The following is a 16189-nucleotide window of genomic DNA, read 5'->3' on the forward strand; positions in this document are numbered from 1 at the left end:
CATGACTCTGTTAAATGTTAGTCTTTTCTTCCTGCTCTTCCTCCTTGCTCTGTTCATAGTTGCTCTCATTATATCAAAGAAGACATTTGGTATTTGTTTTTTAGGGATTGACTAGCTTCACTAAGCATAATCTGCTCTAGTGCCATCCATTTCCCTGCAAATTCTATGATTTTGTCATTTTTTATTGCTGCATCTATACACTCCATTGTGTATAGATGCCACATTTTTTTTATCCATTCATCTATTGAAGGGCATCTGGGTTGGTTCCACAGTCTAGCTATTGTAAATTGTGCTGCTGTGAACATCGATATGGCAGCATCCCTGTAGCATGCTCTTTTAAGGTCTTCAGGGAATAGTCCGAGAAGGGCAATAGCAGGGTCAAATGGTGGTTCCATTCCCAGCTTTCCCAGGAATCTCCAAACTGCTTTCCAAATTGGCTGCACCAATTTGCAGTCCCACCAGCAATGTACAAGAGTACCCTTTTCTCCACATCCTCGCCAGCACTTGTTGTTGTTTGACTTCATAGTGGCTGCCAATCTTACTGGAGTGAGATGGTATCTTAGGGTGGTTTTGATTTGCATTTCTCTGACTGCTAGAGATGGTGAGCATTTTTTCATGTACTTGTTGATTGATTGAATGTCTTAAATTATCACTATTTGCAGATGACATGATTCTATACTTAGAAGACCCAAAAGGGTCTACAAAGAAACTACTAGAACTAATAAATGAATTCAGCAAAGTGGCAGGATATAAAATCAACACGCATAAATCAAAGGCATTTCTGTATATCAGCGACAAAACTTCTGAAACGGAAATGAGGAAAAACACTCCATTCACAATATCCTCCAAAAAAATAAAATACTTGGGAATCAACCTAACAAAAGAGGTGAAAGATTTATACAATGAAAACTACAGAACCCTAAAAAGAGAAGTAGAAGAAGATCTTAGAAGATGGAAAAATATACCCTGTTCATGGATAGGCAGAACTAACATTATCAAAATGGCGATATTACCAAAAGTTCTCTATAGGTTTAATGCAATGCCAATCAAAATCCCAATGGCATTTCTTGTAGAAATAGATAAAGCAATCATGAAATTCATATGGAAAAATAAAAGACCCAGAATAGCAAAAGCAATTTTAAGCAGGAAGTGTGAATCAGGCGGTATAGCGATACCAGATTTCAAACTATATTACAGAGCAATAGTGACAAAAACAGCATGGTACTGGTACCAAAACAGGCGAGTGGACCAATGGTATAGAATAGAGGACACAGAGACTAATCCACAAAGTTACAACTATCTTATATTTGATAAAGGGGCTAAAAGCATGCAATGGAGGAAGGATAGCATCATCAACAAATGGTGTTGGGAAAACTGGAAATCCATATGCAAAAAAATGAAACTGAATCCCTTCCTCTCGCCATGCACAAAAGTTAACTCTAAATGGATCAAGGAGCTTGATATCAAATCAGAGACTCTGCGTCTGATAGAAGAAAAAGTTGGCTCCGATCTACATATTGTGGGGTCGGGCTCCAAATTCCTTAATAGGACACCCATAGCACAAGAGTTAATAACAAGAATCAACAAATGGGACTTACTTAAACTAAAAAGTTTTTTCTCAGCAAGAGAAACAATAAGAGAGGTAAATAGGGAGCCTACATCCTGGGAACAAATTTTTACTCCTCACACTTCAGATGAGCCCTAATATCCAGAGTAGATAATTTTTTTTTTAAAAAAAACTTTGTAGTACCGTGGATGAAAACCCAGGGGCACTCTACCAGTGAGTTACATCTTCAGCTCTTTTTTGGAGACAGGACCTAGAACTTCCATCCTCCTGCCTCTGCCTCCTGAGTAGCTGAAGTCAAAGGTGTGCACACTGGGCCCGGCACTGTGTCCTTACTGTTAAGCTGCGTCTCCGCGTCACTGCCCTGGTAGCTCTGCCTCCCCACCCTTCCCTCACGCTCACACCTGACGCGGCCCTGGGCTCTGAAGAACAGGGCCAGGTAACACTCTGTCATTCTGGCTCTTCTCCCAGCCCTGCTTCTTTCTGGCTGTGGGTCATGGGGCAGATCTGCTTGTGCTTCAGCTTTTTATCCACAGAATGGAAATATTTCATCAGTTCTGGCCTAAAGGGATGTCAGGACGAAAGGAGTGGACATATGCAATGTGTCCACAGAGTGTCCCACAGAGAGCTTGCTGCAGGGCAGCCTCAGCAAGAGGTTAACCTCCAGCTCTTGCTGATGTAGCTGGGAGCTTAGAGATAATGCTGCCACGCCCTCTTCAATTGCTTTTTTTCTTTTCCCCTTCTGCTTCACTTATAATGTTGATTTATGTGAGCAGGAGAGAGGAGTGATGTAACCCTCGATGACATCTGAGACACAAATGGAATGTGAGGGGGAAGCAGGAAGGGGCGAAGCAGCTGTTGGCTTGAGGGCTGAGCTCTCTGGCAGTCATGGACGTCCTCTGAGGACAAATCCACTGGCCAGGACAAGACTCACGAAATGCAGAATGGAGACATGAAGTGGTTCCCAGGATAAACTGAGGAGGAGAGTGAGGACGGGGAAATTCAGATTTCCTGACTTAATGCCCGTCGTCTTGATGTATTAAAAACCTACTAGAGGGGCTGGGGTTGTGGCTCAGTGGTAGAGCACTTGCCTAGCACGTGTGAAGCACTGGGTTTGATCCTCAGCACCGCATAAATATAAATAAATAAAGGTTTTGTGTCCATTTACAACTAAAAATATTTAAAAAAAAATACCAGAAAATCCAGCAATCTGAGTGTATAGCCAAAAGAAATGAAAAGATGATCTTGGAGATCTTTTGATGTATGCTCATAGGCTACTATTTTTTCTTCAGTGCTGGCGATTGAATCCAGGGCTCTACCACTGAGCTATATCTTCAGGTCTTTTATTTTTTGTTTTGAAACGAGGTCTTACTAAATTGTCCAGGTTGGCCTTGAACTTGTGATCCTCTTGCCTCAGCCTCTTAAAAAGCTAGGATTACAGGTGTGCAACACCATGCCCTGCTGCTGAAATGCTTTGAACATAGACGTTTAGAGCAGCATAGTTTACAATAGCCACGAAGAGGAAATAACCCAAGTGCCCATCAATAGATGACTGCATTAGCAAAATGTGGTGTGCACATACAACAGAATATAATTCAGCCCTAAAGAGAAAGGCAACTTCAATACATGCTACAATATGCATGAATATTATGCTAAGTGAAATAAGCTAGACACAAAAAGACTAAAACTGTGTGATTCCACTTATATTAGAGGTAGGTAAAGAAATCAAACCCACGGAGACAGAAGATGGAATGGTGACATCCAGGGGCCATGGGGAGGGGCCATGGGGAGTTGATAGGTGCACTCAGAGTTTCAGTTTTGCAAGATAAAAACCAATCCTGGAGATTGGTGGCACGACAGTGTGAACGCACTTAATATTGCTGAACTGTGTGCTTAAAAGTCGTTAAGATGATAAACTTTGTTATGTGTATTTTATTTCAATGGGAGAAACACATACACCCCCCCCCCGACACACACACAATTTAGTTCAAGAAAACCAGGAGGGAATGTACCACACTAGAAACTGACACAGAATATGCCTCTCATGATTTCACAAGCCATGTGAAATTGCTCAAAACTCTCATTCCCAGGCAGTCAGTCAGTCCCTAGGGCACTGGCTGTGGAACCCTGCTCTCCAATGCACCTCTTCCTCAGGCCTGCTGTTTAGGGACAGAGAATGGGCTTCAGGAGCACAGGTTGTGGGGACTGGGGTCTGCCCTGGGCACAGGGACCTGGTCAGATGGCTTAATGTCTTTGATCTTCAGCTGCCACCCTCCTTTTTAAATTTAGTGCTGGGGATTGAACACAGGGCCTTATGCATGCTGGGCAAATGGTGTACCACCGAGTGACATCCCTAGCTCTCTATCTTTTCTGCAGGGCTGTCCTGAGATCCTGGGATGACCCAGGTAAGCAGAGTTCCCAGCCCTGGCTGAGGCACGAAATGAGAAGCACCGTTCCCCCTCTGGATTATGTCTTACCTGAACGTCATACAGGAACTGGAAATGGCTTCCTTTATTCGCAGCATCTCTCACGGCCCGAGCCAGGTCCACCGACCCTTTTCCACCAACCGACCAGTGATAGCAGGGGACCGCATCAAAGGCGCCAGCCCGCTTGGCCAGCTCACACACCAAGTCAATCTCGGCGCGGGTGTCGGTCCTGGTGATGAAAATCTTTGTGGTATTGCATCTGTATTCACTTAGCGATGTTTTAAAAGAAAGACTAACCGTTTATACTCGACTTCGCTCCCTAACACCGAGTATATTTTAAACATCAAAAGTGGTCACATCATGTTTAAATAAATCAGACTTCAAGAAAAGCATGGGGGAAAAAAAAAACCCCTAACACGACACAAATATTTCAAGTTGTTAAGGGTTTTTATAGAGAACATTCCATAACGTCTCTCTGTGATCACTCAGTCTTCAGCCAGAAATGGTTGGTGGAATTAAAGTGAACAAACAAAGGAAATGGAAATCACCATATATACATATTTCATTTCCTTAATAATATTTTGAGGAGGACACACTGGCTAAAGTGAAATCAAACTAAACACAGAGAGCGCTGAGCATTTCTGTGAACTTTTAGGTAAAACCGTGAAAGACCAAATACCCTCAAATCAAAGTTTAGTGCACAGGGGTCCCCGTGATAGCACCCCTTAAAGCAAGAGACTTGACTCACTTGAAGACATTCAGTGCCACCACGACAGGCACCCCAAAGAGCTGAGCGATCTGAATTTGTTTCTGGAGGTTACAGCAGCCGTCGGCCACTAGCTGGATGTTCTGTGAGGGGTAAAAGGAACCCGGTGTGACTTCCCATCAAAACTCCCGACCAAACTGGCCAAGGAACACTGGCAGCCTTTGCTTACAAATCTCCTCACTTTATTGTCCTAGAAGCTTTTAAAGAAGACCCTGGGTCATGTTTTGCCTCCAAGGAAAATGGGTGCAGAAGGAAGAGTTTCATTTGCAAAATAATTTACGAAATCATTTTGGGTCCATCCAATGACATATTCGGGTCTCTGGACTCACACCTTTTTCTGTTGATGACTGGCTGCCAGGGCCTATGCAGCATGCTCATGCTCTGCAGGCTGGTGGACAAAAGGCACAGGACCCTGGGATGGTGAGGAGCCCTGTCCATCTATTCCTGGCTGAAATCCCTGTGCCATTTGAGGGAGCTGAAAGGTACCATTACCAGGAAATCAGTCAATTTATGGAGGAGTCAAGTGGCTTCTGCTAAGTCATAAAGCTAACTGCATTATCTTCCAGAAGTCCGCTGTCTTCTATGCTAAAAGAAGACATGGATATAAGCTTCATATTTATTTCTGTCCTGGAGACCTTGAAGTCTGGTGGCTCAAACAGCTCTCCTGGGAGTATAGTAAATAACTCTACAGCCACGTTTCCTTGACATTTAAGCATTAGCCCTTCTAATTATTATTATTATTATTATTTTTTTAAGTAGTGGGGATTGAACCCAGGGGTGCTTACCACTGAGCTACATCCCCAGCCTTTTTAATTTTTATGGTCAAGGTCTTGCTAAGTTACTTATGACCTCCCTAAATTGCTGAGGCTGGCCTTAACTTGTGATCCTTCTGAGTTGCTGGGAATACAGGCTGCAAACTAAATGGATTTTATCCCTTTATCCCACCCATTTCCTTCTGGATTCTTAGATAAACATATTTAATAAAAATTGTTTTTACTAGGAATTGAATCCAGGGATGCCACACCACGAGCTACATCCCAAGTCCTTTTTTAAGATTTTTTTTTTTTAATTTTGAGACAAGGTGTCACTAAATTGCTGAGGCTGGCCTTGAATCAGAGAACCTCCTCCCTCAGCCTTTGCAGTTGCTGGGACCACAGGTGTATGACACCGTGTCTGGCAGAAAACACATTTCTAAGAGGCCACTGGTGGCAGACACATTCACAAATGGTCAACTATAAGCCAGTGATGAACTGGACTCGAATGACCTTCCAAATAAATATCCAAAGAGTCCCCCTTACCTCCTCTGTATATTCTTTCTTTAGAGGGACACCAGCAGTTACCTGAAATAAAAAGAGGCAAAAACTAAGAGTAATCCCATAGAAATCCTTTCTCTAATCCATCAAGTTCACAAATCAGTCACTTTTGGGACGGTGGCCCTATGTTAAACCAGACATTGTCAGCTTTGGCAAACTGTGGTCTTGTTTTGGGAAGCTTTTAAAACCACTGCAGTCTGGGCTCCCACAGGCCGAAGCAATCAGGACCCCGGGAATGATCCTATTTGAGCCAATGCTGAGAACTTTTGTACTGTTGACCGTAATGCTAACACAAAATGGAACAATGTTAGATAACTGATTTATATAGGGTGCAGCATCATTCTAAATCATTTTAAAGTAAGTGCTACAGTTTTTTCATTTCTTTGGACGAGTATCTTACAATGCCCCACGGTGTTGTCAGGGAGGATGGTGTTTGACCAATTTATTATTGGTCATATTAAAGACATAGATTAAATTGGTTATTAATACTCATTTAAGAATAGAAAACCTAAATAGTTCTATATTCATTAAAAAATTATGTTTGGAGTTAAAAAAAAATTCTACCCCACCACTATCACCAACGAGGAACAAGCCCAGACAGGTTTACAACTTTGAATAAAGCAAATGTTCTAATGTTATACACAAATCCTTGCAGGGTATAGAATAAAAGAAAGAACTCTCCTCAATTTTTTATTCTATGTGCTAACATCTCAAATAGATATAAAAATTATACTCAAAATGTTAGCAAACCAATTAGCAAATTCAGTTATTCTTAAAAAAGATAATATATAACCAAATTGGATTTATTCCAAGAATGTAACACTCATTTAGTTTTTTCTTTTTTGGAGGTATTAGGGATGGTACCTAGGGGTGCTCTGGTGGGATACATCCCCTACCCTTTTTAGCTTATTTTGAGATAAGGTCTTGCTAAATTGCCAAGGCTGGCCTCAATTTGCAATCCTCCCACCTCAGCTCCTGAGTAGCTGGGATTACAGGCGTGCACCACTAGGCCTGGCTTCATTTGTATTTGAAAGTAATTTAAGTAACAACATTAAAGAGAAAAACTAAATCTTTGCATAGCTGAAAAAAAATTCAACATCTATTTATATAACAACTTGGCAAACTAAGAATAGAAGGTAATCTCCTCAATTTTACTAAAAATCTGTACAAATGCCATCCTTAGTGATGAGCTATTAAAAGTGCCTCCTTTAAGATCAGGAATAAGAACAGGATGCCTGCCATCACCGCTCCATCCAACACAGTACTGTGACTAGGAAGTCGGGGTAAGTGACAAGAAATAAAGCATAAAGACTGCAAAGGAAGAAAGAAACCTGTTGCTATTTTCAGAAAAGTCTGCTGACACAGAACTCCCCAAAAGTATCTATAGCGAACATAGTACAACTATTAAGAGAATTTAGACAGGTTGTGGGATATAAAAGTAATTTATAAAAATAGAAATAATCTCTGTTAAGTTTCTTAAAAATATAAAACATATAGGAACAAATCTATAAAAAAACGTGGCAGGCCTTTATTGAACAATCTGTGACGTTTGTTTATAGTTATTTATGGGGTAACCTTTATATAACATATAACCCGCCTCCTTTCCGTAGCTGCAGCACTGGGGATTGAACCCAGGGCCTTGTGCAAGCTAGGCAAGAGCTCTACCACTGTAGCTATGTCCCCTGCTCCATTAACATTTAAAAGGCTTAAATCCATGAAGAGATGTTCAATATCCTTGGATATAAAGCTACAAAATCTCTCCCACATCCTTGATGGATTTAATGCCATCTCAACATAAATCTCCCCCAAATTCTTTCTTGGACCTAATGAGTTAATCCTAAAATACATATGGAAATCAAAAGGGGGACTAATAGGCTAGGCAGCCATGAAGCAACAGGAGAGGGGCCTTGGCCTGCAGGTATTCATGTGGCATATCAAGGACCAGAACAACTGAAGGCAGAGCCAGAGGAACCTAACAAACATGGAGAAGAACTATTTAAGCACCTGGGGCTGTGCCAGTTGCTTATTAACACAGAAAAAAAAAAAAATGAAATCAGAGTTGGTCACGGCACCATAGGCCAGAACAGTAATAAGGGGTGAGATGGTTAATTTTATGTGTCAACGTGGTGGGGCCATGGGGTACTCAGGTATTTGGTCAAAAAATTATATCTGGGTATTTCTGTGAGGATTTTTGGACAAGATTAACATACAAATCCGTGGACTCTGAAGCAGGGCACTAAGCTCTCCATGATGGGAGCAGGTGTCAATCAATCAGCTGAAGATCCAAGTACAACAAAAAGATTGGTCTCTCCTAAGCCAGGGAGGATCCTTCCATCCCCATCTCACCATCAGTCTCCTGGGTCTGCTGTGCAGATTGTGGACTTTCCAGGCTCCACAACCACGGGACCAATTCCTTAGGACAAATGTCCTTCCACACACAGACACATTCTTTCTGTCGGTCGTAAGTTTCTGAGAACCCTCACTAATCAGATGTAGACCCAACAGTATGACAGAATCTAGTCCTTGTGTTGCACCAAGAATGGCGAGCACTTTGGAAGACAGGAGATGAATTTAAAATGATTGGGGCTAAGATGGACGAGTTCAGGGGGTCACAGGATTTTCCACTGCACAGATTATGGGAAAAAAACCAAGCTGAATAAACAGAAGAGGCGGCCGTGGCTATTTGTGTAATTTCTATCAGAAGGAAGCAGAAATTAGAATGGACCAAAAATATTAGCACAGAGTTATTTCAAGTAAGAAGGAAAGACACAGAGATGGGTAAGACGGAAGACAGAGTAAGAAGATGAAAGTTCACTTATTATTCAGTTATTGAAAACATTCCCTGGCTACAGACTATGGCGGGCACCAGGGCACCAATGAATAGGACACAGTTCCTAATCTCAAGGGACCCAGAACTGGAGGAGCAGACACACTAATGACATTTATAAAACAACATGAGGCAGAAGGTGCTGCTGAAGCCCAGAGAGGGGTGTCCAGCTTCCCGAGTCTCCCATTGTGCTACCCTCTGTCCCTGCTGTGGTTTGGATCTTCAGTGTCCCCCAAAGGCCATGTGTCAAAGGTTCGGTCCCCGGGTGCTATCGGGAGGTAGTAAAACCTTAGGAAGAGAGAACTAGTTGGGGGGCTTTAGGTCACTGGGGGCGACCCCTTAGGGAATTATTGACCCCCACCCTCTCTGTTTGCTTCTTTCACTTCCCAACCATGTTCCACCATGTGATCTTGTCGCAATGCCCTGCCCTGCCACTGGCACAAAAGCAACAGGGCCAACTGATCATGGTCTGAGACCTCCGTGATTATTAGCCAGATACATCTTTTCTCTTTACGAATTGATTACCGTAGGTATTTTTACAGTAAAGGACAATTTTGCAGTATCAGACAGCACCCCCTGTATCTGTGTCTATCTGCAAACCCTGAGCCTTCTATAATCATCACCACCATAGAACAAGGACATTAAGTGGGAGTGGAGGAGACATAAAGGATTAACATGGGAAAACACAACCACTGTAGAACAGAGCACATGCATTGAGACAAAATGAAATAGAATTACAGGCCATGTAGAGAATTTTTGTATAACAGAGACTATAATCTGGAATAACATTAGACTGGAGGACAAAAGGTCTTGACTTTAGGTCTGACTGGTCCAGTCTCCTAGGCAGGTGGGGGATGTTACCAAGCCACTGGATGTCCACATGCTTGAGACTTCCTCCCTCTTCATAAAGAATGAAACAAACTCCACAATCTCTAAGCCCTTTCTAGTGTGAAAATTCCCCTCCTCATTTTTTTTTTTTTTTTTTTTTTTGGTACTGGTGATTGATGCTTTACCACTGAGCTGCATCCTGAGGCCCCTTTACAAAAAATATTTTATTTTAAGACAAGGTCTCCCTGAATTGCTGAGGCTGACTTTGGACTTTCAATCTTGCTGCCTTGGCTTTCAGAGATGCTGGGATTACAGGTGTGCACCACTGCACCTGGCCACTATGAGAACCCTTTGAGTTTAAAGTTTTCAGGATGCAAGGACAAGAAAGGAACATTCCAAATGCCTCTTAGATAGGCAAAAATTGTATTTTGAAGGTGGAATTTGGTCTACAGATTCAAACTCTAAAGTCCAGGAATGACTACCACAACAACTGGTATTTTGAGCAAAATCAGAATTCTTCAGGATTTACTATCTTATAAGATGTATTTCACATCAATCTTGCATTTGAGATGATAAAGCTTTGGGCCAAAACAAAGAGCTTGAGTATCTGGTATTAGGAGTGGACTTGGGGATTTAGACTACCTTTAGCTTTTATTAAGTGTTCAGCTCTGCATGGCAGACAGATCTGGCTCCCTGCCAGACTGGTAAAGCTGCCCACATTCCCTACACCCTTCAAACCTCAGCCTCCTTATCTGTAAAATGAAATTAAAATCTCTGCTTTTCCCAGGATGAAGAATTTCTTTTTTAAATTTTGCTTTTTTTTTGTCTTCTTAAAAAAAGAATTTCCTTTTTTAGATTAAGCTTTTATCATTTTTTTAGATTATGCTACCACTGTGCGACATCCCCAGACCTTTATGATTTTTTAATTTTTGGAAAGGGCCTTGCTAGGTTGCTGAGGTTGGCCTTGAACTTGCAATCCTCCTGCCTCAGTCTTCCCAGTTGCCAGGATTACAGGCTGAAGTAAGATCATTGAACAAGGCACGTTATAGTCTGCCTGATGGCAAACCTGTTGTTTTTATATAACAATCTATATGATAATCATTGATTACATGGCTTTTGTGTACACAGTACCCCAATTAAGGAACTGGATTTGGGCTATGTATGGTAGCACATGCCAGTAATCCCAGCTACTCAGGAAGCTGAGGCAGGAAGATCATAAGACCCTGTCTGAAAATAAAAAATAAAAAGGGATGGGATGTAGCTCAGTGGTAGCGTGTCCCTGAGTTCAACCCTTAGTACAAAAAGAAAGATGATGTGGCAGTTTATCAATATTCTAATGATGAAGAAACTTAGAAACTTAAATTATTTTATTTTGAAATGATTAACCCAAAATAAAATTTATTTTTTCTCACTTGGAAGTTCTTCAAATGGAAAAACACCATCCCCACCCCTCTCCCCCCCCAAAAAAAAATCACAAACACCTTTTGTAAATTCTATGCATGTTAAGACAGGTAAATATCAAAACTCCTCAAAAATGTAAAATTATGATTTGTATTTTCCGAGCAGATTTCGCTTAGAAGCAACCCAGTGCTGCCAGAGGCCAAGTTGCAATAAACAGAAACAGAAGGAAAGTGGTTTTAGGTGAAATATGATGAGTTGTAGCCTCAGTGAACCAAAAACCTCTCTGTACAAATGCTGAAAACCCTCAGTCATCAAAGAGATCACTCTAATCCTGGTGTCCTGCCTTCAGGAACAAGAGCCTCTAAACTCCTGCTATCAAGTGGTCACGGAACCTTGGCCTGAGTGGCGGGGTGAATCTCAGGACTAAAAATGCCCACAAGATGCTCTCTCCAAATGCAGTGTGGAGTCCCATCCCTAGGGCTGTGGGTGTTGCTGCTCTTTGAAGTAGCCAAACTCCAAGTTCCTCCGTTGGTAATTTGTAAAACATGGGTTCAGAGGAGACATTCTATGCTAATTTCTGCTTTGTCTAAATTTTAAAAAGCTGCATGGAGACTTACGCTCGGTCCGCCTCCGTGCATCTTCAGAGCTCGCACAGTGGCCACCAGCACCACCACGTTGGGCACCAGGCCAGAAGCTCGGCATTTGATGTTGAAGAATTTCTCCATCCCAATATCAGCCCCAAAGCCAGCTTCAGTCACTGTGGGGAAGCAAGTTGGAAATGGCTGTTATCTTCTAAAAACAACAGAAGGTTTTGCAGTCATTAGTAAGGAGGGATAAGAATCCAAGCTGAAAGGACAGCTCAGTCCTCCCCAACCCAAGCTTCCTGGGTGCATCTCCTGCAGAGCTGAACTTACACTTTCCTACTGCCATGGAGAATGTTCACCGGAAAGATGGCTCTCTCCCTGTTTTGCACCACAGGATTGAAGGATTCATTGCCAAGGCTAAGATTTTTCTGTTATTACTATAACTCTAAACAAACTTTTTTTTTTTTTTTGGCAGGGGAGGTGTGGGTACTGAGGATTGAACCTGAGGGCACTTACCACTGAGCCACATCCCCACACCGTTTTGAGACAGGGTCTTGCCAAGTTGCTTAGGGCCTCACTAAGTTGCTGAGGATGGCTTCAATCTTGAATCCTCTTGCCTCAGCCTCCCAAGTGGCTGGGATCACAGGTGTACTCCACCATGCCCAGCTCTATTTATTTATTTTAAATAAAGCTTTTCTTAACACAGTTGGGGGTTTTCAGTTTTGCAATCAGGTTCCAAACTATATCAAAGGATGATGATAGCATGATGATGATATAAGATCCCTTCTTACTTATTTAGAGTCACTGAACTTAGTGCCACCTGGTCGTTTCTGTTGACTGACAAAATTCAAGTTCAAGTTGTTTGGCTTAAGGATGTTGATCATGAGACTTGAAGCAAGACAACACCTTTATTCCAGAATCACAGAGGATGCTCATCTGTCTGAGTCCCCACCTTTGCAACTCCCCCCGGTTGGCAGAAATGTTTCTGTGGCATGCCTGGGGGTGGCTGACAGAATATTAGCACTGCCTTCTAAGACAATGGGTCAGCAACATCCTCTTCACGCCCAGGGGAGGGCTCTAGAGCCTTGCCACTGGATACGTGACTCCCCGTACGGGCCACCAAATGCCGCAGTCTGGCTGGGCACAATTCAGGAGCCACTTGTCAAAAGAAATGAACTTTATTTTTAGAACCACACAGGCCAAACAAGACAGCTCCTCAGGAAAAACCCTCAGAGCCCAACTGCCACCACCGGCTTCCCACAAGCCTCTCACACAAATACAAGCCTCACCACCTCCCACAATCCTCCTGCTCTTGAGGCTGATTGGCTAGGTTGTGTGGGCGGAGCCAAAGAAGTCCCGCAATGAGCATCACCGCAGAGGAGCCAATCAACTAGATGTTGCTGGGGCCGCTGTGAGCCAATCATCAGCTGGCAGTCTGAAAGGGCAGGGAAACAGCAGATCACAGCTACTGCATCACCTGGGAGCTTTTTAGAAATGTGAAATCATGGGCTCCCATAAGACCTACTAAATCAGAAGAACACCTGGATAAGTTCCCCAGGTGAGATGCATGTCGATTACAATTTGGGAGGCAACTCCTCCAGGAAAGGAATACGACTGATGCAACAAAAAGTAAATATTTATGGACTCTGAAACCAAATACCAACAGTACAACCAAGGCTAAAACTTATGGAACAGATAGGAATTGACAATAAGAAAACATTAAGGTCTAAATCAACAACATTTAAAACGTGAGCAAATTTTATCCCTAGATTTTAACAAGAATAAAAGGCAATAAAATTTCACACATGATTTCAAACTCTAAATACATCTAATTCTTTGTTGTTTTATTTTGGTACTTTACATGCCTAGAGAGTTTTTATGAACTAGGTGTAACTTTGCAGTTTTCTCCTTTACTTTAAAATTATAATTGCTTTTCTGCATTATAAACGTTCAAACTTTATAAGTATCAGCTAACTGATGTACCAAGATTTATAAGATGGTTCCCCCTGTTATGGAATATTTGGTTTATTTCCAATAGAAACAATGCTACACTGAAAATATCTGTGTACATGGGCTTTAATCTCTTTCAAATTATATACTCTTGGAATAAATTCCCAAGGGTGACTTACGGTGTCAGAGGATATAAAAAAATTTTATGACCACTGATATGTTTCTGACAAACCACAAGCTATTTCTTGAAAAATATCCAATTTGGAATGACTATAGCTACAAGCCATTTTTTCTTTATTATATTTTCTTTGAACCGACAGCAAAACAATTTAAAGAAGTGAAAGACATTCCTTTTTATATAGAATTTGGGACAATTCTTATTTTTATTACTCATGGTCAAAACTAGACAAGATTTCTTACAGCAGCAGTTGCTGCCTCAGGGGTCTCCAAGGAAGAGCAAATATTAATATCAGCATGTTGGCAGACCCCAAAAGCTGAATCATTTAGTTAACTTTTGTTAAGTTCATTACAGGCTGGGGGTGTAGCTCAGTGGTAGAGTGCTTGTCTAGCATGCAGAAGGCCCTGGGTTCATTCCCAGCTCCCCCTCCTCGCCACTCTGCCAGGGTCGCCTAGTGCAGGAACATTTGGATGTCTAGGCAGCCTTATGGAAGTGATTACATGGGACTGTCCAGTTAGTGTCACAGACAGGATCTTCAATCCCTTTCATTCATGCAATGTTTTCAAAAAATGTTTTTTATTATTTTTTCTTCTACATTTTTTGTTGGTGCATTATCGTTGTACGTAATGATGGAATCTGTTGTTACGTATTGGTACATGCACACACTGTAATAATCATTCATGTAGTCTTGGTCAGTTATTTAACTTGTTTGAGTCTCCAGATCCTCATTTAACTTGGGAAGATTAGGTGAGATAATCAGTACATACAAAATACCAAGTTTCTGTTTTCTGGGACCTTGTAAGAGCTCACAAAACGGAGGCATCATTATTACCAAAACTACACTTCTCCCGCTTGCTAGAAATCATACTGAATCCTGAGCATTTGTTCAATTCTGCAATGTCTAGGCCTTTTTCTGGTGGAAGAGCCATGTCTTAGGTTTGCTTCCCTCATGCCCGCCCAGGAAGAGGGGCTGTTTGCACCCCCGTGGGAACGGCAGGGCAGCACTGTGCTGGGGTAGAGCCTGGGCATTTGGGACAGTCAGGATCTTCCCAAGGAAGTAAGGAGTCAGGGGATGGAGGATGGTAAGGGAGGGGAAGAGAGCGGAGGGGGAGAGAAAAGAAGAGATTCATAGGTAAAGGTGAGAGCAAGAGCCGAAATCAGCCTGTGAATGAGCAGGGAAAGGATCTGCTGAGCCATGACTCCCACCAGCAAGGCCCTGTCGGTGCCGAGGAACAGGGTGCAAGGAGCCAAAGTGGTCCACAGTGTTTCCATGATGCAGTGTTTCGGAAAGCTGTTCACCCTGGCCCTGAAGTGGCAGGTGGACTGCTGTGGACATTTTGCACGCTGGGTACTGACCAAGTGCTTTCTGAGCTGTTTCCTCCAGAAGCTCCTGTTGGACAGTGAGCTTCGAGGACAGGGCGCATGTCTGAGAGATTAAAATCACAAGACATGTACATGGCACTGGACAAAGGTACAGATAGTCCCACATTAAATACAAGTGAACAGTAGAATAGCAAGCTCTGAAACACTTGGTCACAAACATATATTGTCATTATTGAATCCCTTTGGAATAGTTGAAAGCTCAAATTCCCCTCAAAATATCTCTTCCTCACCCCTGATGCATGGTCCATGTTCTCCCTTCTTCACAGGCTCCCTATGCCTCAAGGGAAAAAATCCAGGTGTCTTCACATGAATCCCAAGGCCAGCCTCATGTGAACCCCAGGCACATCCCGACCTGCACTCCCATTTCACTCTCCAGGAACATGGAGCTCCCAGAGGAACCCACGCCAATCATACCACTTACCCTCTGCCCTTGTCTCCCACCTGAACAGTCCCCTTTCTCCTGTCTGCTGAGGAGTCTTTCTTATAAATATTTTTCTTAGACGTCGATGGACCTTTATTTTATTCATTATTTATAGGCGATGCTGAGAATCCCACCCAGTGCCTCACCCATGCCAGGCAAGCACTCCACCACTGAGCCACAACCCCAGCCCCTGCTGCTTCTTTTTTAATCGATGCATCTCAATTATATGGAATGGTGAGTTTCACTGTGACACAACTGCTCATATATGGAAACACAATCTGATCTCTTTCCTGTCCCTCCTCCCGTCCTCTCCCTCTACCCTACTTAGGACAGCCCTGTTCTTACCTTTGTATCTTCCACACATGAGGGTTTGGTACTCAGGGGCACTTAACCACTGAGCCACATCTCCAGTCCTTTTTTGTATTTTATTTGGAGACAGGGTCTCTCTGAGCTGCTTAGGGCCTTGCTAATTTGCTGAGGCTGGCTTTGAACTTGTGATCTTCCCGCCTCATCTTCTCAAGCCGCTGGGATTACAGGCATGCGCCACT

The 16189-nt window shown here is 42.6% G+C and overlaps 1 protein-coding gene across 1 annotated transcript in view; it reads right to left on the reverse strand.

Moving 5' to 3' along the window:
• Nucleotides 1-16189, reverse strand: part of Mthfd1l (methylenetetrahydrofolate dehydrogenase (NADP+ dependent) 1 like) — a 191149-nt gene that overhangs the window by 71277 nt on the left and 103683 nt on the right. Inside the window, exons 21-24 of the mRNA XM_078018905.1 lie at nt 11743-11882; nt 6055-6096; nt 4739-4839; nt 4042-4219 (exon numbers count right to left, since the gene is read on the reverse strand). Coding sequence (XP_077875031.1) covers nt 4042-4219; nt 4739-4839; nt 6055-6096; nt 11743-11882 — 461 coding nt within the window. The remainder of the gene's footprint in view (nt 1-4041; nt 4220-4738; nt 4840-6054; nt 6097-11742; nt 11883-16189) is intronic.

Source organism: Ictidomys tridecemlineatus, chromosome 8, assembly GCF_052094955.1.
Source record: "Ictidomys tridecemlineatus isolate mIctTri1 chromosome 8, mIctTri1.hap1, whole genome shotgun sequence".
In the NCBI taxonomy this organism is placed as follows: Eukaryota; Metazoa; Chordata; class Mammalia; order Rodentia; family Sciuridae; genus Ictidomys; species Ictidomys tridecemlineatus.